General features: G+C 43.1%; 1 protein-coding gene across 1 annotated transcript; it reads right to left on the reverse strand.

Moving 5' to 3' along the window:
* Positions 1–14917: 14917 nt before the first annotated feature.
* myf5 (myogenic factor 5) lies at positions 14918–21059 on the reverse strand. The gene is made up of 3 exons (XM_043709669.2): positions 17920–21059; positions 16114–16189; positions 14918–15439 (listed from the first exon to the last, which is right to left on the reverse strand). The coding sequence occupies exons 1-3, from the start codon at positions 18427–18429 to the stop codon at positions 15255–15257; spliced, it is 771 nt and encodes a 256-aa protein (XP_043565604.2). The 5' UTR covers positions 18430–21059; the 3' UTR covers positions 14918–15254.
* Positions 21060–25597: the final 4538 nt, after the last annotated feature.

The following is a 25597-nucleotide window of genomic DNA, read 5'->3' on the forward strand; positions in this document are numbered from 1 at the left end:
GTCTGCAGATGCTGGAGATCAAAGTTGAAACTTTATTGCTGGAACAGCACAGCAGGTCAGGCAGCATCCAGGGAACAGGAGATTCGACATTTCGGGCACAGGCCCTTCTTCAGGAATGAGCAGCGAGTGTTCAGCAGGAGAAGATAAAAGGTAGGGAGGAGGGACTTGGAGGAGGGGCGTTGGAAATGTGATAGGTGGAAAGAGGTCAAGGTGAGGGTGATAGGTCGGAGTAGGATGGAGGCGGAGAGGTCAAGAAGAAGACTGCAGGTCAGGAAGGCGGTGCCGGGCTGGAGGGATCCGGCTGAGACAAGGTGGGGGGAGGGGGGATGAAGAAACTGGTGAAGTCCAAGTTCATCCCCTGCGGTTGGAGGGTTCCCAGTCGGAAGATAAGACGCTCCTCCTCCGACCGTCGGGTTGTTGTGGTTTGACGGTGGATGAGTCCAATGACCTGCATATCCTCGGTGGAGTGGGAGGGGGAGTTGAAATGCTGTGCTACAGGTTGGTTGGGTTGGTTCGTCCGGGTGGCCCAGAGGTGCTCTCTGAATCGCTCCGCAAGTAGGCGGCCTGTTTCCCCAATATAGAGGAGGCCACACCGGCTGCAGCGGATGCAGTAGATGATGTGGGTGGAGGTGCAAGTGAATCTGTGGCGGAGATTCGCCACAGATCCGCCACAGATTCACTTGCACCTCCACCCACATCATCTACTGCATCCGCTGCAGCCGGTGTGGCCTCCTCTATATTGGGGAAACAGGCCGCCTACTTGCGGAGCGATTCAGAGAGCACCTCTGGGCCACCCGGACGAACCAACCCAACCAACCTGTAGCACAGCATTTCAACTCCCCCTCCCACTCCACCGAGGATATGCAGGTCATTGGACTCATCCACCGCCAAACCACAACAACCCGACGGTCGGAGGAGGAGCGTCTTATCTTCCGACTGGGAACCCTCCAACCGCAGGGGATGAACTTGGACTTCACCAGTTTCTTCATCCCCCTCCCCCCACCTTGTCTCAGCCGGATCCCTCCAGCCCGGCACCGCCTTCCTGACCTGCAGTCTTCTTCTTGACCTCTCCGCCTCCATCCTACTCCGACCTATCACCCTCACCTTGACCTCTTTCCACCTATCACATTTCCAATGCCCCTCCTCCAAGTCCCTCCTCCCTACCTTTTATCTTCTCCTGCTGAACACTCTCTGCTCATTCCTGAAGAAGGGCCTGTGCCCGAAACGTCGAATCTCCTGTTCCCTGGATGCTGCCTGACCTGCTGTGCTGTTCCAGCAATAAAATAACTGGATAGGGAGAGAGATGCACCATTTTGTGGAGTTGGAAATACGTATACTTACTGGAAAACAAGATCAAGTTTTAAAGCTCTATTTAAATTCTAAGGTCATTGAGGAGGAATACTGTTTTAAGTTCAGCCTGAGGGAATAGGTAGCGAAGGGGTGAAGTTAAAGTCTATGATACAGAGTCTTTGATGAGAATCAAGTAAAATGGTTTTACTCTTACTGATGTTATACTGAGGGAAGATGTCACTCATTCATGACTAATAATCATGGAGCCAAGTAAGGTAAGAAAAAGAAACATTTCTTGCCATCAGCACGTTTCGATTGAACACAACTTTACAGGTTAAGGTGAATTTTGCTGTAAAAGTAAAGATGAGGTTAATGATATTCACTGTCATAAATGTGCAAATTGGACAGTGTTTCTGGAGACAGCCTATGCTCAGTGAAGCACAAAAATTTGAATGTTGCTGTCTAAACTGTGCAACTCCTCCAAAAACTCGATCTAAAGGACATACTTTCATCTGGTCCACATTGAAATGAATCAAGAGGCCGTAGATTGTTGTCTTAACTCATATATATGCAATAAAATTAATAAAATAGTTTGGGTTTGCCATTCCAGTCTAATGATTGTAATGTGATTGATGTGGTATACATGAACTTTCAAAAGGCATGGTTAAGATTGTCTCTGCTCTTACTATACTTGCCATAAAAATTAGCCATTGGGAAAACTCAATGTGGGAATGAGAATGGGTTCTTAGTGGGTTTAACTCACTTCTTGCTTTAAATGACATCCATATTGAAAATAGGGCATCAACATCTCGGACACCTCCATTGCCACTTGCTACACACACCCCACATCCACAGACATTAGCATCTGATATGGGCCAATCTCAATGAATACTCATGGGATCTATCTGATCACCTACAGGAGATTTCTGCACTTCAATGATGCACCAGTAGCTATATTTGTAATACAGGAACAAGGGCATTTTGCTCTCAGGGATTGAACTATGCTTAATCTTTGAGCTGTCCAATGGCTGTCAGAGTGCTCACTTTCTCTGAGTCTACATTGATGTTCACAGCATCCTTGCTTTGCCTTGCCTTTTTGCACATTGACCCTCAGCCAGATATATCAGGTTCACATTACAACTATAATGCAATGCCATATAGCACAGACACAAAACCAAGAAGCTTATCATAGTTGTCGGTAAGCCTCAGTCCATTCAACAGAGAAAGCCATCGCTAACCCATGTTAGGGAACTGGAGCTGGAGCTGGATGAACTTTGGATCATTTGGGAGGCTGAAGGGTTGATAGAGAGGAGTTAAGGGAGGTAGTCACACCTAAGTTACAGAATAAAGGTAGTTGGGTGACCGTCAGGAGAGGGAAAGGGAATAAGCAGACACTGCAACGACACCCATTGCCCTCAATAATAAGTATATTATTTTGTATACTGTTGGGGTGGATGACCTACCAGGGGAAAGCCACTAGCCAGGTCTGAGGCACTGAGTCTGGCTCCGTGGTTCAGAAGGGAAGGGGGAAGGATAGGAGTGTGATAGTGATAGGAGATTCAATCATGAGAGTAGCAAACAGGAGATTCTGTGGTCACAAAGAAGACTCCTGATGGTGTGTTGCGTCCCAAGTGTCAGGGTCAGGGATGTCTTGGATCAAGTCTACAGGATTCTTAAGGGGAAGGGAGAGCAGCCAAAAGTCATGGTATACATTGGTACCAGTGACATAGATAGGGAAAGGGATGAGGACCTGAAAAGAGAATATATGGAGTTAGGTTGGAAGTTAGAAGGCAGGATGAGCAGAGTAGGACAATGGTGCCATTGTCTAGTGAGGCTAGGAATAGAGAGCGAGTGCCGATGACCATGTGGCTGCAGGGCTGGTGTAGGAAGGAGGGCTTCAGATATGTGGATCATTGGGGCACCATCTGGGGAAGGTAGGACCTGTACAAGAAGGATCAGTTACACCTGAACTGGAGGGGCACCAATATCCTGGCCAGGAGGTTTGCTAGAGCTCTTTGAGAGGGGGGGTGGGAACCGAAGCTACAGATCAAATGATAAAGTAGGTAGTGAACAGTCAGGTACAGCATGTGGAGAGTCTGTGAGGCGGGGATAGACATTTGATAAGGCAAAGGTGTGCAGTCAGTGTGATGGGTTGAAGTGTGACTATTTTAATGCAAGAAGTATCAGGAATAAGAGTGACAAACCTGAAGCATGGATCAGTACTTGGAACTATGATGTTGTGGTCATTACAGAGACTTGAATATCCTGGGGGCAGGAATGGTTATTGGATGTTCCAGGGTTTAGATGTTTCAAAAGGAATGGGGAGAGATAAAAGAGGTGGGGGAGTGGCATTGCTAATCAAGAATACTGTGACAGTTGCAGAAAGGGAGGTCATCGAGGAAGGTTTGTCTACAGAGTCAGTATGGGTGGAAGTCAGAAACAGGAAAGGAGCAATCACTTTATTGGGTGTTTTCTACAGACCCCGAATAGCAACAGAGACACAGAGGAGCAGATTGGGATGCAGATTTTGGAAAGGTGCAGAATTAATAGGGTTGTTGTTATGGGTGACTTTAACTTCCCTAATATTTTTGGAATCTTCTAAATGCAAATAGTTTGGATGGAGCAGTTTTTGTCAGGTGTGTCCAGCAAGGGTTCCTGGCACAATATGTAGAAAGGCAGATGAGAGGGGAGGCCATTTTGGATTTGGTGTGTGGCAACAAACCATGCCAGGTATCAGATCTTTCGGTGGGAGTGTATTTCAGTGACAGTGATCACAACTCCCTAACCTTTACTATATTCATGGAGAGGGATAGGATCAGATGGCATGGGAAAATACTTAATTGGGTGAGGGGGAATTATAATGTTATTAGGCAGAAACTGGGGCATCTAAATTTGGAACAGTTCTCAGGGAAATGCACGATGAAAATGTAGAGGTTGCTTAGGAAGCACTCGCTGATAGTGCTGGACAGATAGCCAGGAAGGAACTGAAGAATGGACTTAGAAGAGCTAGAAAGGGGTATGAAAATGCTTTCGTGAGTAGAATTAAGGAAAACTCGAATACATTCTACACTTATATGAGGAACAAGAGGATGGCCAAAGTGAGGGTAGGGCCAATCAGGAATAGTGGAGGGAACTTGCACCTGGACTCGGAGAAGGTAGGGGAGGTCCTTAATGAATACTTTGCGTCAGTATTCACTACTGAGGCGGACCTTGACATTTCTGAGGACAGTGTGAAACAGACGGATATGCTAGAACAGGCTGATGTTAGGAAGGAGGATGTGCTGAAAAATTTGAAAAACATAAGAATAGATAAATCCCTGGCGAGTCGGGATATATCTTTGGTTACCACAGGAAGTGAGGAAGAGATTGCTGTGCCTTTGGCGATGATCTTTGCTTCCTCACTGTCCACTGGAGTCATGCCAGATGATTGGAGGGTGGCAAATGTTATTCTCTTGTCAATCTTACGTCAGTGGTGGGCAAAGTATTGGAGTGAATTCTGAGAGACAGGATTTATGATTACTTGGAAAACCATAGTTTGATTAGAGATAGTCAGCATGGCTTTGTGAAGAGCAGGTCATGCCTCAGAAACTTTATTGAATTATTTGAGGATGTGACAAAACACACTGATGAAGGTAGAGCAGTGGATGTGGTGTATGTGGATTTTAGCAAGGCGTTTGATAACATTCCCCATGATAGTCTCATTCAGAAAGTAAGGAGGCATTGGATACAGGGAAACCTGTCAGTCTGGATACACAATTGGCTGGCCCATAGAAGACAAAGGGTGGTAGTAGATGGAAAGTATGCAGCCTGGAGCTTGGTGACCGGTGATGTTACACAGGGATGGTTTCTGGGACATCTGCTCTTTGTGATTTTTATAAATGACTTGGATAAGGAAATGGAAGGGTGGGTTAGTAATTTTGCCAATGACACAATGGTTGGTGGAGTTGTGGATAGTGTGAAGGGCTGTTGTAGGTTGCAATGGAACATTGATAGGATGCAGATCTAGGCTGATAAGTAGCAGATAGAGTTCAACCCTGAAAAGTGTAAAGTGATTCAGTTTGGAAGGTTGAATTTGAATGCAGAATACAGGATTATTGGCAGGATTCTTGGCAGTGTGGAGGAACAGAGCAATCTTGGGGTCCATAGATCCCTCAATGTTGCCACCCAAGTTGATAAGCATATGGTATGTTGGCTTTCATTAGCAGAGGGATTGAGTTTAAGAGACACGAGGTTATGCTGCAGCTCTCTGGAGCCCTGGTTACACCACACTTGGAATATTGTTTTCAGTTCTTGTCGCCTCATTTTAGGAAAGATGTGGAAAATTTAGAGAGGGTGCAGAGGAGATTTACCAGGATACGACCTGGACTTGAGGACATGTCTTATGAAGAAAGGTTGAGAGAGCTAGGGTTTTTCTTATTGGAGAGAAGAAGGATGGAAGGTGGCTTGATAGATGTGTGCAAGATGATGAGAGGCACAGATAGAGTGGCTCGTCACAGACCTTTTCCACATGGCACAAATGTCTATCATGAGACAGCATAAGCTTAAGGTAATTGGAGGACTTTTTAAAGGTTCTTTACACAGAGAGTGGTGGTCGCATGGAATGCACTGCCAGCAGTGGTAATCGAGCCAGATACATTAGGGACATTTAAGCGACTCTTGGATAGGCACATGGAAGATAGTACAATGAATGGTATGTTGGTTAGTCTGATGTTAGAGTAGGATAAAAGATTGGCACAACATCGAGGGCTGAAGGGCCTGTACTGTGCTGTACTGTCTACGATCTCTGTTCTACAGATTCCGGCAAAGTAAGTAAAGGGCAGCATCTGAAAGCAAAAAAGACTCTGTTCAAGGCTTTCAGAGTCGGGATTCTGTCCCAATAAGACCACAAGAAATAGGAGAGGAAGTAAGGCCATTCAGTCCATCGAGTCCACTCCGCCATTCGATGCTGATGGGCATTTCAATGCCACTTACCGCACTCTCCCCGTTTCACTTAATTTCTTGCGAGATTGAGAATTTATCAATCTCTGCCTTGAAGACATTTAACATCCCATGCTCCATTGCACTCTGTGGCAATGAATTCCACAGGTCCGCCACTCTCTGGCGAAGAAATGTCTCCTCATTTCCATTCTAAATCGACCCTCTCTAACTCTAAGGCTGTGACTACGAGTCCAAGTATCCCTGCCTGACAGAAACAATGTCCCTGCGTCCACCCTTTCTAAGCCATGTATTATCTTGTAAGTTTTTATTAGATCTCCCCTCAACCTTCTGAACTCTAATGAATACAATGCCAGGATCCTCAGCCGTTCATCGTATGTTAGGCCTACCATTCCAAGGATCATCTGTGTGAATCTCTGCTGGACACGCTCCAGTGCCAGTATGTCCTTCCTGAGGTGTGGAGCACAAAACTGGACCCAGTATTCTAAATGTGGCCTAACCAGAGCTTTATAAAGTCTCAGCAGCACATCACTCCTTTTACATTCCAACACTCTTGAGATAAATGACAACATTACATTTGCTTTCTTAACCATGGACTCAACCTGCAAGTCAACCTTTAGAAAATCCTGTACTAGCACTCCCAGATTCTTTTGTACTTTGGCCTTATGAATTTTCTCAGCGTTTATAAAATAGTCCATGCCTGTGTTCTTTCTTCCAAAGTGCAAGATCTCGCATTTGCTCATATTGAATTTCATCAGCCATTTCCTGGACCACTCTCCTAAACTGTCTAAATCTTTCTGTAGCCTCCCCACCTCCTCAGAACTACCTGTCTGTCCACCAAACTTCATACCATCGGCGAACTTCGCCAGAATGCCCCCAGTCTCTTCATCCAGATCATTAATATATAAAGTGAACAGCTGTGGCGCCAACACTGAACCCTACGGGACACCACTTGTCACCAGCTGCCATTCTGAAAAAGAACCTTTTATCCCAACTCACTGCCTTCTGTCAGCCAATCCTCAATCCATGCCATTAGCTCACCTCGAACACTATGGGCCCTCACCTTACTCAGCAGTCTTCTGTGAGGTACCTTGTCAAAGACCTTTTGGAAGTCTATGTAGATAACATCCACTGGGTTTCCCTGGTCTAACCTCTTCAAAGAATTCTAACAGGTTTATCAGGCAGACGTCCCCTTACTAAATCCATGCTGACTTGCTCTAATTTGACTATGCACTTCCAAAAATTTAGAAATCTCATCCTTAACAATGGATCCTAGAATTTTACCTGCAAATGAGGTTAAGCTAATTGACCTATAATTTTCCATCATTTGTCTTGATCATTTCTTGAACAAGGGGGTTACAACAGTGATTTTCCAATCATCTGAGACTTTCCCTGACTCCAGGGATTTTTGAAAGATTACAATCAACACCTCCATTATTTCTTCAGCCACCTCCCTCAGAACTCTAGTGTGTAGCCCATCGGGGCCAGGAGATTTATCAATTTTTAGACCTTTTAATTTATCAAATACTTTCTCATTTGTAATGGCCACCATACTCAACTCTGCCCCTTGACTATCCTTAATTGTTGGGATATTACTCATGTCTTCCACAGTGAAGACTGACACAAAGTATTTATTATGTTCTTCAGCTATTTCCTTGTCTCCCAACACTAGCCTTCCTGAAACAATTTGGAGCAGTCCAATCTCTACTTGTGCCTCTCATTTGTTTCTTATGTACTGATAGAAACTTTTACTCTCATTTCTAATATTACTTGCCAGCTTTCCTTTATATTTGATCCATCCTTCCTTATTTCTCTCTTTGTTATCCTCTGTTTGTTTTTGTAGTCTTCCCAATCTTCTGATTTCCCAGTGCTCTTGGACACTTTATAGACTCTCTCTTTTTCTGTGATACATTTCCAAGTTCTTTTGCCAGCCATGGTTGTCTAATTCCTCCTCCCCCTCCACCCCCCCCCCCCCCACCCCCACCTTTTCCCAACCCCCCAATAATCTTTCTTTTCTTTGGGACGTACCTCTGTACTGTGTCCTCAGTTACACCCAGAAACTCCTGCCATTGTTGCTCTACTGTCTTCCCCACTAGGGTCTGCTTCCAGTGGACTTTCGTCAGTTCCTCTCTCATGCCCCTGTAATTACCTTTATTAACTGTAACACCATTACATCCGATTTTGCCTTCTCTCTTTTGAACTGCAGACTGGACTCTACCATATTGTGATCGCTGCCTCCTAAGTGTTCTCTGAGTTTAAGATCTTTTATAAAGTCTTGCAATAAGGACATGCATCCCATCCTGATCCTTGATGTTCATCTTGATCCTTTCTAGCGTTTTCAGTGCTGTTTTGTTCCTGATATGACAGAGGGGCAAGTATACCAGGAGATGAAAATATGTGGCATGAACATTACTATTGGTGCAGTTGGAGAACTTTATCAAGCTGGAGACTAGGATGCACAGAAGGCATGTAGAGCTGGTAGTATTACAGATCAGAGTGGGCAAGGACAAGTGGGAAAGAAAGGTTGGGACATTTTTCATTGAGCATAGGAGATTGAGAGATGATCTTAAATAAGTTTACAAAGTAAGTTTACAGTGCTTGACTGGGTGCACAACTGCTTTTTAAATGTGACAGGCACAAGGGATGCCAGGTTTAATGGTTGTTGTCTTTTCTATAGGATGGGGATTTCAAGACCAGGGGCACATTGTTATGGTGAGAGGAGAGAGATTTAAAAATGACATGCAGAACAAATTTTTTATACAGCAGTGGTTTGCATGTAGAATGAACCTCCTAAGAAAGTAATGGGTATGAGTACAATTCCAAAGTTTAAAAGGCATTTGGATAAGTACATGAATAGGAACGTTTTGGAGGGATCTGGAGCAGGAGCAGGCAGGTGTGCTAGTTTAGTTTGGTATTTGGTTCAGCATGTACTAAAGAGACTGTTTCTGTGCCAAATGATTCTATGACGCTATAACTGTACATGACATGCATTAGTGAAAATCGTAGAGCATGAACCATGGTGGGAGATGGGTAGAATAGCAGAGATAGAGTGAGTGTGAGATGAGAGAGAAGATGCCGATGACTGGAGAAGAACATTAACTCTCTTCCTACAGATAGCTGAGATTGCTTTAACCCAGGTCACAACCTTAGACCAGACTGTCATGTTTAGATTAGATTAGATTACCTACAGTGCGGAAACAGGCCCTTCAGCCCAACAAGTCCACAACGACCCTTCGAAGAGTAACTCACCCAGACCCATTTCCCTCTGACTAATGCACCTAACACAATGGGCAACTTAGAATGGCCAATTCACCTGACCTACACATCTTTGGACTGTGGGAGGAAACCCATGTATGTTCTGCTGTCATGGCATCCATTGTTGGCCCAGCAGGTGAGGAAGTCCCAATAGTATACTCCCCTGTCCAGCTGGAGTTCAAGGACCCTGCCCACAAAGCATGGTACTGATTTCTCCCACCTAGCATTTCAAGGGCAAATATCAAGAACTGTGCAAGGGAGCTCCAGACTAACAGTGCTTGACTGGGTGCACAACTGCTTTTTAAATGTGACAGGCACAAGGGATGCCAGTCAGTTTGTGGATCTCCAATGGATGGCAACTTGTTCTGGGAAAAACCAGACGTGATCCTTACTTTAAGAGCTGAAACATTGATTAATGTAACAGGTTTAGTAAGGTAAGATGAGAAAACTCACTCTTCCTTGCCTTGAGAATCACTGAACCAAACTCAACTTTATTTGCACTGTAAGATCCATATCAGAATTTATCGACATATTTAAGCCTGCAGCAAACAAGTCCAGAGGGGTGAATTAATTCCTCTCTTTTCATTCCTGCAGTTGGTATAACATCTTGACTTTTAAAAATGTCTGCTTTTCTATTCAATGTGTATTTGACCTGGTGCAAAACAATAAACAATCAAACCCAAATCTCTTGAGGCAATCAAAATTAAGGAATTTTTTTGCTTACACTGACTCAACTAAGGAAAATACTTACTTCAAAAATAAAAACAGATAATGAATTCTGTGACTTACACACACTCAATAGCATGTAGACATCTAGAACAAAGGGTAAAAACAATGACTGCAAATGCTGGAAACCAGATTTTGGATTAGTGGTGCTGGAAGAGCACAGCAGTTCAGGCAGCATCCGAGGAACAGTAAAATCAACGTTTCGGGCAAAAGCCCTTCATCAGGAATAAAGACAGAGAGCCTGAAGGGTGGAGAGATAAGCTAGAGAAGGGTGGGGGTGGGGAGAAAGTAGCATAGAGTACAATAGGTGAGTGGGGGAGGGGGTGAAGGTGATAGGTCAGGGAGGAGGGTGGAGTGGATAGGTGGAAAAGAAGATAGGCAGGTAGGACAAGTCATGGGGACAGTGCTGAGCTGGAAGTTTGGAATGAGGGTGAGGTGGGGGAAGGGGAAATGAGGAAACTGTTGAAGTCCACATTGATGCCCTGGGGTTGAAGTGTTCCGAGGCGGAAGATGAGGCATTCTTCTTCCAGGCTTCTGGTGGTGAGGGAGCGGCGGTGAAGGAGGCCCAGGAACCCCATGTCCTCAGCAGAGTGGGAGGGGGAGTTGAAATGTTGGGCCATAGGGTGGTGTGGTTGATTGGTGCGGGTGGCCCGGAGATATTCCCTAAAGCGCTCTGCTAGGAGGCGTCCAGTCTCCCCAATGTAGAGGAGACCGCATCGGGAGCAATGGATACAATAAATGATATTGGCGGATGTGCAGGTAAAACTTTGATGGATGCGGAAGGCTCCTTTAGGGCCTTGGATGGAGGTGAGGGAGGAGGTGTGGCCGCAGGTTTTGCAATTCCTGCGGTGGCTGGGGAAGGTGCCAGGATAGGAGGGTGGGTTGTAGGGGGGCGTGGACCTGACCAGGTAGTCACGGAGGGAACGGTCTTTGCGGAAGGTGGAAAGAGGTGGGGAGAGAAATATATCCCTGGTGGTGCGGTCTTTTTGGAGGTGGCGGAAATGTCGGTGGATGATTTGATTTATGCGAAGTTTAGTAGGGTAGAAGGTGAGCACTGGGGTGTTCTGTCCTTGTCACGGTTGGAGGGATGGGGTCTGAGGGCGGAGGTGCGGGATGTGGAGGAGATGCATTGGAGGGCATCTTTAACCACGTGGGAAAGGAAATTGCGGTCTGGGGAGGTGCAATTGAAAAAAGTAATTATGTCAAGGAAATATATTTTCAGATTCTGATAATATTTTCTAGTGGAGTTTGCAACTAAGCTGTTTCAGTTATTCTTCTATACGTGATCGTGCAGATCAAATATCTATGCCATAAAAGATCTCAGTTCACATTGGTTTTCATTCACAGCTGATCACTTCCACAGAGCTGGCCATACTGCCTCCAAAAGGAGAGAAGAGAGAGATGTTACATTCTGAGATGTGTATTTAACTTGATGTTACTGAATGTTAGTTTTCTTTAGCAAAAACAAAGACTTATTATCATTGCTTCTCACAAGAGGTGTCTTCAACATGGACATTGGTTCTTGGCTCACAATGGGATAATCTGTTTTTAACAATCAGTTTCTTTGGTTCATTGTTATAGGTTTCCATCCATTCTTTCTTCTGTTTGTATCACAAATTTCCACATATGTTTGTTTTTGTACCAGCAAAACACTTAGCCAAGAAGTCTCTTGCCCACAGAGTTTGGAAAGTCTCATTGTGAGGTATATATTTATGACATTTAATGTCCAAATAATTATCCATGGAAAACTTTTCAGTGTTTGGTAGACAATTTCAACCATGTTATTCAGATATTCCTTTGTAAATTCCTGTGCAATTGGTTACTTTCAGGTCAGATGTTCCAGCTCATTTTTAACAGTCCTTTCAAACCAAAGTCCAGGAAGTGCTGAGGAGGTTCTGAGGAAAGGTCTTTGGATCCAAAATTTCAACTCTAATTCCTCTTCATAGATTCTGCCAGACTTGCTGAGCTTTTCCAGCAACTTCTGTTTTTGTTTCTGATTTACAGCATCTGTAGTTATTTCAGCTTTTATTTAATGTAATCATTATTTCCTTTACTGAAAAAAAAATCAATTCAAGTTCCCTTCTCATATTAGGATGTGTGATTGGGGCTGAATCTGTTGTGGGATAGGTTGACACTCCAAAACCTAGGGAATGCTTACCTGGGGATGTCATTCTTTTGAGGCAATATTCTACTGAGATTCTGTCTGCCACATTCTCTAGTGAATATTAAGTCAGAGCGTAAAATTCTTCAGATGGCATGATCAATGTTACTGCACCAACTAATGCAAACAATGGCAGATTGATTACTTATTTAATTGTTAATGCCTGGTATAATGTTACGTACAAAATAGTCTCCATTTTTGTTACAAAGCAACAAATATTGCACTTACAATTTCATTGTCTGTGTTGAAATCTGGACATTTCTGTGAAATATGATGAAGCCTGGTGTTGATCAAATTCTTTATTTTCTTTAAATTAAATCCTGAAGCTGTATTACTTCAATATTAATTTATGTTGTCTGAAATATAATCAGTAACAAAATCATGTTTCAGCAACTTCTTGTCACTGCAAGAGAGATTGCTTTTCTCTTCTTGTCAGTTGAAAATGCTGACAGTACCCTTGTTTTTCTCAAACTGAAAAGCAAAATATGGCTGTTTGGGAAGGTAAATTCTGCTCAATGCATTAGTTTCAGTGTGCATGCAGAGACCTGTCTTTCCACTTTGTAATGCTGCTCGTAAATGTGACTGTTGTACTCCACTAAAATCATTATTCATTTGGAAATAGTGATGTAGTGGAATCAATGGTATGAGATACCCAGTTCCAGTATACCCATGACTTTCAGAATGATTTGCTGACTTTTTAAGAAAATGTAAATACAAGTAAACCTTTATAAATAATTAAAGGGGTTCAGGGAATCACATGCATTCTTTTTAAATTTAAACTTAAACCATTTGTCTTCCAAGATGCATGAAATGTCAAAACAATGTGTTATTACATCTTCTCGGAGATCTTGCACATAATGTAAGGATACTTACCTGATAAACTGCTTATTTTATGTTGCTCTGGCACATAAATTGCCCTCACACTACTATTGAAATACCTTCACTTGTCTGGTTTCGGAAACACTCCTCCATTTCTCGCCCATCTCCTTTTGTTCTTTATTTATTATTAGGTAAAAGCCCAGCGGGCAAGTCTTCAACTATAAAAGTAGATTATTGTCACTGCTGGGATACAGGAAATTGTTACTTTCTTCTAACATTTCTAGGTGCAACTTATTTTGGGAGAATAATGTATGTTCAGTTAGTAACATTTTTGTAAAGTAGCAATGTTTTTTTAAACAGAATGCCATACTATCATCAAGAAGTATATGGAAGGCATAATTTTAGTTAAGTATTTACTGTCAACATCTAAGAAATGCTACAAAATAAGTGCACTCCTAAGGATTAGTTGAGTTCCTCTAACTCTCATGATTCAGGAACAATTCCAAAGGGTAGTGAAAAATGACTGAGAAAAGGAAAGGTTAAACACACTCTAAGGTGCAGTCCTGAAGTAATGGAACAACTATGGCAAATTTTATTTGACTAAATCTTTCCACCGTATTTTGGAATCTTCATGATGAAACAGCGGCTTATATTTATAGCATGGCCTTCAATGCAATGAAACATCTGAAGGCATTTCACAGAGGTATTGTGAAACAAAGTATGATGCCCAGCCACATAAGTAGATATTAGATCAGATGAATAAAATGAGTCAAAGATGTAAATCTCAAGGTGTGTTTAAAATGAGTATTAGAGGCAAGTAGGGAGGATATTTAAACTTTGGGGCCTAAACAACTGAAAGCACAGCCACCAATGGTGCAGCAATTGGGAATACAGTCGGTCAGATTTAGAAAAAACACTGATATGTTGGAAGATTGTGACACTAGAACAGATTACAGAGATAGAGTGGGTCAAATTTGAAAGCAAATGGCGAGAATTTTAAAATCAAGAGATTGCTTGACCTGGAAACAATGCAGAGAAGTGAACACAGGGATGATTGGGGAATGGGACTTGCAATGAGTTAAAACACAGGCAGCAGAGTTCTAGATGACCTCAGATTCAAAGAAGATAGAAGGTGGGAAGGCAGCAGGAACTCATTGGAGTGTTTGTAAGGAGAAATAACAACATCATTTACAAAAGTTTCAGCAGCAAATATGCTGAGACAGGGATGAAGCTGGACAGTTGTAAAGGTGGAAATACATGGTCTTCTTAGTGGCACAAGATTAAAGTTAAAGGCTCATCTAGGGATCAAATGTAACACCAAGGTTGCAAAGGGATTATTACCTCTAGCTTAGATAGGAGTTTAAAATTTTTAGTCAACCACTTCAAACATATTATGACACTCCTTCAGGGCAGGTGACATGAAATCAAATCATCTGGGCCAGAGACAGGGACACTACCACTGAGCAACAAGACCCTGGTGGATTCTAGAGTTGCCGATGGCCTAAGGTCTTGAATGGTAAGTCATAAAACTGTAATCAAAGCAATTGGAAGACAAAATATTTGCACATGAACTTCTTGTAAGAAATGGGTTTATTCAATAAATGAATCGTAGTGTATTTAAAAAATATAGGCTGCAGGAAATCTCAAGAAATATTTCTTCGTCAGAAATGTGATAAATTTTCAAAACAAGTATGATCTTTGAAATTGTTTTCTAGTGAAAAGGTAGAAGGCTTGCCTAAATCTCATGTTATTTTTGAAATCAGTTTCTAAATGCTCTCCCTTCCACAAGGAGAATGTCACAGGTTTGAAACGCAGTTGTTATACAATGAATGCTGCAGGATTGGAATGGAAAAGCGAAAATGATGAGATTTATAAAATGTCTTTCGGGGTTTTATTCAGTTCTTAAATACAATTATTTTGTTGTCGACTAACGAATATTACGCTATTTACAAATATACAGTAGAACATGGTCTAACTTAGAGAACAACTTATGATTGAAGCTTTGAATACGAAGGCTGTTGTGCTCTGCGGTGGAAGCGGCCATACTGAAGGCCTGCGGCTTGAGGGTTTAAAGAACGTGATAAACCGGCTGGCTGGGAGTGGTGGGCTGCGAGGAATCGCTGACAGGCGGAGACATGGTCCTTCCATCCTGACCTGAAACAGGACAGCGCTCCAGGGAAGGTGAAATCCGCTCCACTATGTTGGACAGGTAGTCCAGACTGGAAACAGCCAGACCTCGGCTGCTGGAACAAACTATAGAAGAACAGAAATCGATCATGTGGTGATAAATGTGCAAACTTTATCAAACATGTAAACAATATACAAGTAACATATTTTGTAGAAATGTGCTTGACAAAAAAAGCCCCATTGTTCCATTCAGCTATCCCAAACTAATTCCACAATTCCAGTCTCATTCATAAACTTGCATTTATATAGTTCTTCCTGGGTATCGAATCGCTTGACAGCCAGTGAACTACATTTTGTAACGTAATCATTATTGAAATGAAGGAAAGGTGACGGCCACTTCACAGGCCGTAAAGAACCAACGAAAAGGCAATATGTTGATGACCAGGTAATACTATTTTGATGGAAGGATAAATATTCACTACGACAGAAGAGATTGTTCTCCTGCTTTTCCCTCAGATAGTGCCATGGGATCTTATATGTTGACCTAGGATAGTCAGGATCTTTATTCTATCACCACAAACATTGTACCTCTGACAGTACAGAGTTGGAAGAATAAGCCCTGATTGTTTGTGCTCGAGGAATACAGCCAAATTAAGACTAAAACACTTCTCGATTTTTAACTGGAGAGTCTCGTGTGCTTGTCATAAACTGCGCCTTAGAAGTTAATATCTAAATTCGTCAGTTTCAAGGTAGATTTATGATGAGATGTAAAATGATTTCATAAGAACATTAAAATGTACCGTTTTGTAATTCCGAACAATGAATGCGGTCAAAACTGACGTTCCTTCTAGACCAGACGGGGCTGTTGCATCCCATCTGCAAAAAAAAAACCCAAGGATATCAAAATAAAATCTTCCAAACCTTTCAGTTAAACCTTTATATAAATTCACCGTAACAAGTGACTTTATAGTGTATCCGTCAGGAGGCCTGGATAAGTAAAACAATGATTACCCCTGGACGGAAATAAGCCCATCTGTTCATTAGACATAGTTGGTTTCTTTGCCACACCATGGTTTTCTCACATAAAGCATGAGGCCTGTCTGTTTGCCTGTACAGAAATGTGCATTGCGTTATCCATGGAAAATGAATTGCATGTCTCTGCAGTTAACGGAAGCTACATTAATTGTGCCAGGTCAGATTTTCCCATACTAAATTCATATTAAAGCTTTGGCCCCGATTGTCAAAACGTAGCGCTGTAAGAATGTTTCACAAGTTGTTGTTTCAAATAACACAGCCTTTAGCTTGCTGCTGTTCTCGGCTCCTGTGGAGAGCAAAATGTGCAGAGGTGGGAAAGTCATCATCCCCGCATCCAAAGAGATCAATGTGTGTGGCAGCAACTTTGACTGAAGTGGCGAGAAGAAGCAGTCGGTCACACATAATGAGAGCCAGGCGCCACCTAAATCAAACCCTGAGCTCCACAGAACATTTCATCTAATTTCCAGCGAGTACTAATGAAGTTGTTGAACTGTAACTCCTCACCTCCCTTTCCCTTCCCAAGTTAAATCAGGGAATAAGTCACAGAAAGACTCCGACAACTGTGAATGCAACTTTTTGACTATTCTCCTTGCTGTCCCCTTCCTCCGTGGTTTCCCTTATGCCGTTTTGTGAACGCCGAACCCATCCTCAGAGTTAAAATATGGATAAAAATCGAGCTAGTTGGGGCTGTAGCATAGTGCAGTTATTCGGATGTTAATTGGGAAAAGTAACGGAAAGTCAGTTCACTGATAAGCGAATTGAAATGTTGAATGCACCTGAATAAACAACCTGATTGTTAATTACTTAGGACACTACAGTGCTCTCTTGGACAGTACTGATGGATTACTCGTTTTTAAAGACACCGTATCGGGTTTTTTTAAAAAGTAGTATTTTGGTAATTGCTCATTTACGTCCAAGAGAGGTTCACGACTATTTGAGATTCAAATGCATGTGGTAAAATCGAGTTCCGTTTGTTAACCATTGCAACCATTCAATTTGTGAAGCCAATGAGCTGGCATCATTTCCAGATTTTACACGAAAGGAGATGTCAGACAAAAGAATGTCTCCTTATACATCGTTCATCATTCTTTATCGGAAAGACAAAACAAGGTCATCAACTGCAAAGCTCTGATGAAATGACAAAGCCGCTTTCCCGAACAGACTTGTAATCGGTATGTTACACCGATACAGACCAGGTATTACTTCAGGACGCGAAGACGAAAACTTTATGAGCAAGTATTTTAATTAGGAATGGATCACCAAAACCATATGTTCTCGACCTGCATTTGTAATACAAAGAAACACACTGAGCTAATGTCATAAACAGACGGGCGCGCTGCATGTTAGATCTGCCAGGGTGAGTGGGTAGATCGATCATAGGAACGACCGAGAAAAACAAATGAATCAAACAGAATGATTCTGAACCAGATGCTGACTCGTACCATTTTTCTCTTCATTAATACAGACAACTTCATGCAGTGCATGCTGTTTCAATTCTGCAAGAATACATATGTATATTAATTCTGTGTGTGTTAGAGAAGGGGGATGCGGATTAAAATATTGTTGCTTACCATTTCGTCCGAGCAGTTGGACGTGGGACTTGCTGGCTCTGAGCTGACATTGTCAGGGAGACTGTAGTAACTCGCCACTTGTTCCCTCAGGAGCTCCTGCAGACTCTCGATGTAACTGATAGCATTTCTCAGAATCTCCACTTTAGGCAGCCTCTGGTTCGGGTTGGAGCTGGTGCACCTCTTCAGCGTCTCGAAAGCCTGGTTGACTTTCTTAAGCCTCCTCCTTTCCCTCATGGTGGCCGCCTTCCGCCTGTCGGTGCTGGAACTTTTCCGCTTGCAGGCTTTGCAAGCCCAGAGGAGACAGTGGCCCGCAGCCTGGTGGTGGCTGCTCGGGGCCCTGACATGCTTCTCTTCCTCCGGCCCGCGGGACTCCAACTTGTTATCTCGAAACACAAGTGCGCCGTGCTCAAACTCATCTGCGAACTCTGGCTCCTCGGGCGACGAGAGGCAAGAATGATCATAAAACAGGTCGGACGGAGAGAAGTGGCAGTCGAACATAATATCCATCATGAAATCCAACAGGTTTCGCTGTTGCTCACAACTCGCCCAGCCTCTCGGTACAATTAAACGAGGCGATGGAGTTTTAAGACAAACCTCGGTAAGGGTCAGAGAAAAGTACCCTGAACGTACACAGTAGAGCTCTTTATATACACGCTGGGATCTGTTACACGGCTAACATTCAGTCCGCCCCGCCCGCCATTAACCCTAGATCCATCCCATGGGACATCACTTTAACCCCTTGTTGGGTCGGGAAGATCTCCTCCCACAAGGCAAATAGGACCAACATTGAACCAACAGGCAACAAAATCACTTCTGTACCAGGTTTAAGCAAACCAGAAAATTAATTACCACTCTCTATTTGAACAGATTTTTGCTGAAACCTAATAAGATGCAAATAACAAATAATCCATAAAACCTGAGACAATATTATGGTCAGTAACCCGTTGGCGGGTGCATCTATAAATTTACTTCATGTCCTGCAGCATTGCTGCATCCAATGAGGTTTTAGTACCATTCATGTACCACTGGCTGATTTCTGCTTCAGAAAAAGAAAGTGCTAAAGGAGTTTATGTTGTATTCGGTGTACCTGATCACACAATTCACAATCAATAGGAAAAAAAACTGCTGCGTAGACACATAGGCTAGTCATTTTAGCGCCAATACCGTTGGATAGATTTTCCCGTTGCAATTCTGTTTCTCTGACCAACATTTCAATGTTAGGGGGCGGGGGTGTTGTGAAGTTAAAGCTCATCAGCATAATCTCCCAGCAGAGTCGTTTTCAATGTCGACATTTGAAATTACATCAACAAATGTAATTGCTGGTCGCGTTGGGGCTTTATTCATATAAATCCGAGAACGCTGATTTCAAATGGGTGCAACGGCGAACTTTTCCAGAGCGCCTCTGCAATAAAATACGCCATGAGGTTGTGGCTTTCTCTTTAAGACCAAATGTGTTTTCCGCAACAGGGTAGCGCTCTTGAAGAGTGCGAGTCAGACCCAACTTGCCCCACCTTCAGGCACGCTGCAGATTGGGAGCCAGCAGTTTTACTGCTCCCCAGGGTATGCTAATTTCACGGTTGAAGCAAATTCACACCGTTACAGATGCGGGCCAGCTGCACCTACACCAGTCCCCTTGAAGGTGCAAGCCTCTCCTTCACCAAAGTGTCAGGCAAAGTCACAGTCCGTGCTGACCAAACACTCGCAAAGTGTAAACGGCTCAACGAAGCTCTTAAGTGATCGTCGAATTGGCAACGACGGTTAACGAAACCGAACTGTGCTGTGAGCGGCAGTTCTCCATTTGTCTGTAATATTTCATTTGTCGAATTTTCTGTCAAAATTTCGGAGTTGGTTTATTTTCATTCACACTTAGTTTAAACACATCCCGAGCTGTTAGGGCACACCAGTTTGTTATTTGAAAAACAGCAAAACCTCGTCAAAATACTACATGCTGGCGAGTATTTAAACACATTGAGAGTTGTTTGTTCAAATGGTCCTTAACCTGCTTTAAAGTTGTTAGCCTCTTTGTGTAGTAAGGTTACACTGAATCTTCGGGCAACACTTGCAGCTCCTTTGGGACAAATAGCGGTGGCTTTAAGGAAGCGCCACTTTACAGCAGCGACTTGGTGTGTTTATTTCGAAGTCCGTTATCAAAACATGACCAGGCTTTAGGCTCAGAACAGCGAGGGTGAACGTACAACATACAGACCAGGAGGTTGTTGAGGAAATTGACTCTTACTCTTTGCTGATTGGGGGAACTGAGGCACTAAAAAAAACTCCCAACAAACGCAATTTTTCAGTGGTACCTGTTAGACGGCAAGACCAAACCTCACCAGCCCATTCAGCATTTGAACACCACAATCAAAAATACCTCTTGTTTTCTCCTTATAATCGAAACCCACTCTTTGTAATTCACTCCTTCACAAGTTTATGTATTGACTCATGGTACAGAATCAAATCACATCTTATCTGGCCTGACACCAATTGTTACAGTTAACCTGAGAATGTAACTTTCAAAAAGTTTGGTGATTTACATATGAAAGAAATGCAACTATCATGGTCATTCTAACAGATCAGAGACTTAACAAACAATGAAGGTATTTTTCAATGTATAATTTCAGTTACATCACACTGTAAACTTTTGCTATAAATTTTGTGTCTTACAATTGCGTACTCCACAACCACCTGATGAAGGAGCAGCGCTCCGAAAGCTCCAATTAAACCTGTTGGGCTATAACCTGGTGTTGTGTGATTTTTAAATCAAATCATTGGCAACGTTTAATGATTGTGCTAACAACTAATGTTCTTTTTGCTCGTCTTAAGAGTCTGATCTCCCACAACCGATGTTGAGTGCGTTAAACCATTTGCACTATCAAATAAACTTCTCATGCGCCCTGTAAAACCAAGTGTCTCAAAGCTCATTGAATGCTTATGTCTCCCGGTTTTTGTCCGCATCCCATTTAAACAATTTGGACCTGCTCAATCGATTTGAAATTAAGTGGAATTCTCGCTGATTGTGAGTCAGAAACACAAGGACTGCGCGCAGTGCGCGTTCCAACTTTCATGGGGAGTGCAGCCAGGATTTGCATTACATCTGTCAGAACGTTTGGAACGTGTCTTTGCGACCTTTCCCCATATCTCGCGAACTAACATTCAGGCCCACATTCAATCCGTTTAGTACTTGGCTGGGACAGCTGAAGAAGACATTGAGTTTTGCTGTTCTAACCGCCTTCCGAGAGAGATCAAAGTAAATTTCTTCTCCAAGGCTCCCACAAGGGGGAAGATCTCCCACATTTTCCTTCTGAAGGGCAAACCGGGCCAGCCACTTGCTAACTGTACAATGATTATTACTTTTACCGAATTTACATGATCATTAAAGTGTTTACAGAAGGTCACGTGCGCTTTAAGAAAAAAACAGTATAGTGCCAGTAAAATACTGCGCTTATACCAAGCAATCAACATATGGATCTGAAGTGGGGTTCTCATTGTACAACGCGAGACTTGTACAGTGACCAGTGTGATCCAACTGCACAGCACTGATTCTTCCGGACTGCCGTGCAAATTCGGAATGTTATCTGACTAGTGAGGAAACTCAATACGCCGCAAGGTTGCGTGGATCCGGCAATCTTAGACTCACACACCAGAATGTCTTTAAAATAAAGACATCCAACATCACATCTCGCCAACAGAAGTTGAAAATTGATGAGTGAACTAACTTCTGTTTGTCACTAAACTCTCCCACAAAGAATTACAATGTTCGGAATCAGAGCATTGCATCTTCTCAGCGTGGACTCTGAAAACATGGCACATGGTTTAACAGCAGTTTGCAGACTTTTGCTGTCTATGCAGCAGTCTGCCATCAAGCCTTTGTCTAAACATTTTATCTGAGATTTTCATCTCGAATTATTTTGTTTGTTATTGCCACTAGTTAATTAATTTTCTAATCAGGAGCGCTGGAAGTTTGGTCGTTTTATGAAATAATCGTGACTAAGCCGTGTTTAAAATACAAATAAATACTCCCTTTTCGGGTTAAGCATTAGAGATTAGGTTCTGAAAACGAAACCTTGGCTCTGTCTTTAAACACTGTGGACAGCAGATATGATCTCCAACTCGAATCACTTTTATTAGTTTTTCAGCAGAGAATTTTGCAACCAAATCCCTCTGGACAAAACATAGATTGAATCCCGATCTCTGATCTCGTGTACACCAGTACTTGCCTTTTGCATCTATCAGGTATGTTTTCTTTGGATGTAAAGTCAGATACTAATCGTCATAATTAATACCAAACAATCTTTTCAAGAGATTTTTTAAAATGAAGCCGGGTTAAAGTTACCAGAGTTTGTTTCTAAAGAGATAATTTTTGTCCAATAGTAATGAACGTTTGTAGCAATTATTAGCAGGTGTTATAAGTCTTACCCAATAATAGCGCTGACGACACTGCAGTTGTAAACTGGAGTTACAATGGTATTTTAAAGACACATTGTGCTACAGTAGACAAAGGATAATGGCCTTTAAACCTTTAACCAACTAAGAAACAAGTACTGGCGTTTTTCAAATAAAGTTTGAATAGTTCACAATGGCAAGTAAATATCAAACGTTAGTGATTAATATCCCGCGTCAAGTTATACAGGAATATTTATCTTCCCCAAATCCCTGCAACCTGAAGTTACCATTTATTGATAAAAGAAGTCAAATGCATTTTTAAATGTTTCCAAAAACAGTTTTGCTTGACCATTCTTGAAAGCATGGTTAATACTGTAATTAATACATTCCCCACTTTACAATTTTAACTGTTTACTGAGAGACGTCCAAACCTTAGCAGTCATTGCTGTGAGGATATTCGGAGAGATTGCAAAACACTTTCTCTATTCTGCATGTTCACCTGCCCTTTGCAAATGTATGGGATTTTCCTGAACACTGGAAATTAATTCAGGAATATTGAAGTACTGGTTGTCTCAACAATGGATGCCCCACCTCCGTACTCGTGGGTTCGAGTGGCTGTTGGAGGGGAGGACCATGGCAGCGAGGGTGACCAAGGTCAGGGACGCGCTGGGTGCCAGAGGCCTGGGCTGGACGCTGCTGCAGGACATAGCGAGTAGGGCAGCAATAGACGCCTTAAAACGGCGGTGCTCGGACCCGACGTAGTGCACCAGTTGGAGGATGCGCAGGTGTGCGGTGGGATCCTGTCCGTGCTCACCCCTGCCCGGACAGAATTTCACATTGGCCCCAAGGTCCCGTACTTCCCGCGGGAGCCTGTGCCCCACAACCTGAGCCGCCTCTGGAATTTTAATTTTGTCCCTTTTAAGGACATAAAAAGGCAGGCCATGTATTGACTGCTGCTGCACACCGTCCACCTCTTCTCCCTCATCCACCGCCTGGACATGCCTTGGCATGCCCATTTGCCACTGGGCAGTGGGGATCCCCAGTGGAGGGCTCTCTATGTGGGAGTCCCCCCCCCCCCCCCCTTTCTCTTGGGGATCTGGGGTGGAGGGTGCTGCATGCAGTGGTCCCCTGCAACCGCAGGTTGCAGTGGTTCACGGACTCCCAGCCCAACTGCTTGTTCTGTGGTGCTGTGGAGTCCGTGGACCATGTATATATTGGGTGTGGGCGTTTACACTCCCTTTTTGATTTTCTTAAAAATCTCCTCCTCTGCTTTTGGTTGCACTTCAGTCCCATGCTCCTGATCTTCGGACATCCTGTACAGAGGAGGGAGGGCAGGTCTGAAGACCTCCTCGTGGGTCTGCTCCTGGGCCTGGCCAAACTGGCTATAAACTGGTCCAGGAAGCGGGCCGTGGAGGGGTCGTTAGGGCCGACTGCCTGCCCCTCTTCCACGGTTACGTTAGAGCCCGGTGTCTCTGGAAAAGGAGCATGCGGTGTCCACTAACACCCTGGAGTTGTTCAGGGAGAGGTGGGCACCGCAAGGAGTGGAGTGCATTACTTCCCCCTCCAACTCTATTTTGATTTAATACCAGCCCTCCCCTTCACCTTTTGATCACACAGCATTGCCCTTTGATGTGAAGGGCGCTGCTTGTCACTGGCCGCTCGGGTGTTTCCTTTCTTCCTGGTGGTGGAAACTGAATAAAGAATCGTGCACCTTGTGTCTCTCACTGTATCTCACACCTGCACACACACACCATGGGTGCTGGGGAAAAAATAAGCACTACTGCAGTTAGGTGGTAGTGTGGGGGTAAAAAAAAAGAAAAACATGAGTGTTAGAAGTAAAAAAAAAACAGGAGATTAAAATAAGCACTACTGCAGTTTGGCGGTAGTGTGGGGGTAATAAAAAAGTATTCTGTGAACTCTTTAATTATTCCTGTAAACATCGTGATTATATCTTTAAAAAAAATTCCATACTTCAACAGTGAATTTAATCCATCCTGGTCAAAAAGAATCTTACAGCACAAAAGGTGTCATTCAGACCATCTTACCTCTGCAGGCTCTTGTAGGAGGCATTCGCGCTCTGTCACATTTCCATACAATCCAACAAATGATTCTTTTTAAAGTATTAATACAATCACATTTAAGAGCTCAATGTGTAAAATTAAAGCTCATGGGATTTGGTGTTGCGATGGATAGTAAATTGGTCAGCAGACAGGAAACAAACAGTAGCAATAAACAGGTCTTCTGCTGAATGACAGGCAGTGGCTAGTAGGGTTCTGCAGGGATCAGTACTAGGACCATAGCTATTCACAAAATATGTTAATGATTTAGGTGAGAGAATGGCATGTAATATCTCAAAATTTGTAGATGTGAAAGGGTGAGCTGTGAGGAGAATGCAGAGATGTTGCAGTGTGATTTGGACATGCAGTGTAAGTGGGTAAATGATGGCAGATGCAGTAAACTGTGGATAAATGTGAGGTTATCCACTTTGGTAGCAAAAATAAGAAGGCAGATTATTATTTGAATGGATATAAATTGAGAGATGGGAATATTTAATAAGATCTGAGTGTCATTGTGCAGCAGTCACTGAAAATATGTATGCAGGTGCAGCAGGCAGCAAAGAAATCAAACGACAGAGCGGGAGGATTTGAGGAAAGGAAGAAGGATGTCTTTGTGCCATTATACAGGGCATTTGTGAATATTGTTTTGGTCTTCTGATCTGAGGAAGGACGTTCTTGCTATAGAGGAAGTGCAATGAAAATTTACCATATTGATTCTTGGGATGGCAGGACTGATATATGAGGAGAGATTGAATTGGTTAGGAGCGTATTTAGTAGTAATTAGGAGAATAGCAATGGGGGGAGCTCACAGAAATGTATAACATTCTAACTGGACTAGACAGGTTACACGTAGGAAGGATATTTTTGATGGTGGGGGAGTTCAGAACCAGCGTCATACCTTAAGGATAAGCAGTAAATCTTTTAGGACTGAGATGAGGCGAAAACTAATCTTCCCCCACCAGATGAAGGAGCGGTGCTCTGAAAGCTAGTGCTTCCAATTAAACCTGTTGGACTATAACCTGGTGTTGTGTGATTTTTAACATTCTTCTCCCAGAGAGTGATGAGCCTGTGAAATCGACTGCCGCAGAAAGTGATTGATGCCAAAACATTCCGTGTCTTCAAGAAGGAATAGATAAAGGAAGTAGCTAAAGTGATCTAGGGTTGGGGAGGGGGAGGTGTGAGCGAGGTTGGGATTAGGGTATTGAGTTCAATGATCAGATGTGATCATATTGAATGGTGGA

The sequence above is a fragment of the Chiloscyllium plagiosum genome, unplaced genomic scaffold (genome assembly GCF_037043375.1).
Source record: "Chiloscyllium plagiosum isolate Xiang-an unplaced genomic scaffold, Cpla_swu_hap1 HiC_scaffold_19, whole genome shotgun sequence".
Lineage (NCBI taxonomy): Eukaryota > Metazoa > Chordata > Chondrichthyes > Orectolobiformes > Hemiscylliidae > Chiloscyllium > Chiloscyllium plagiosum.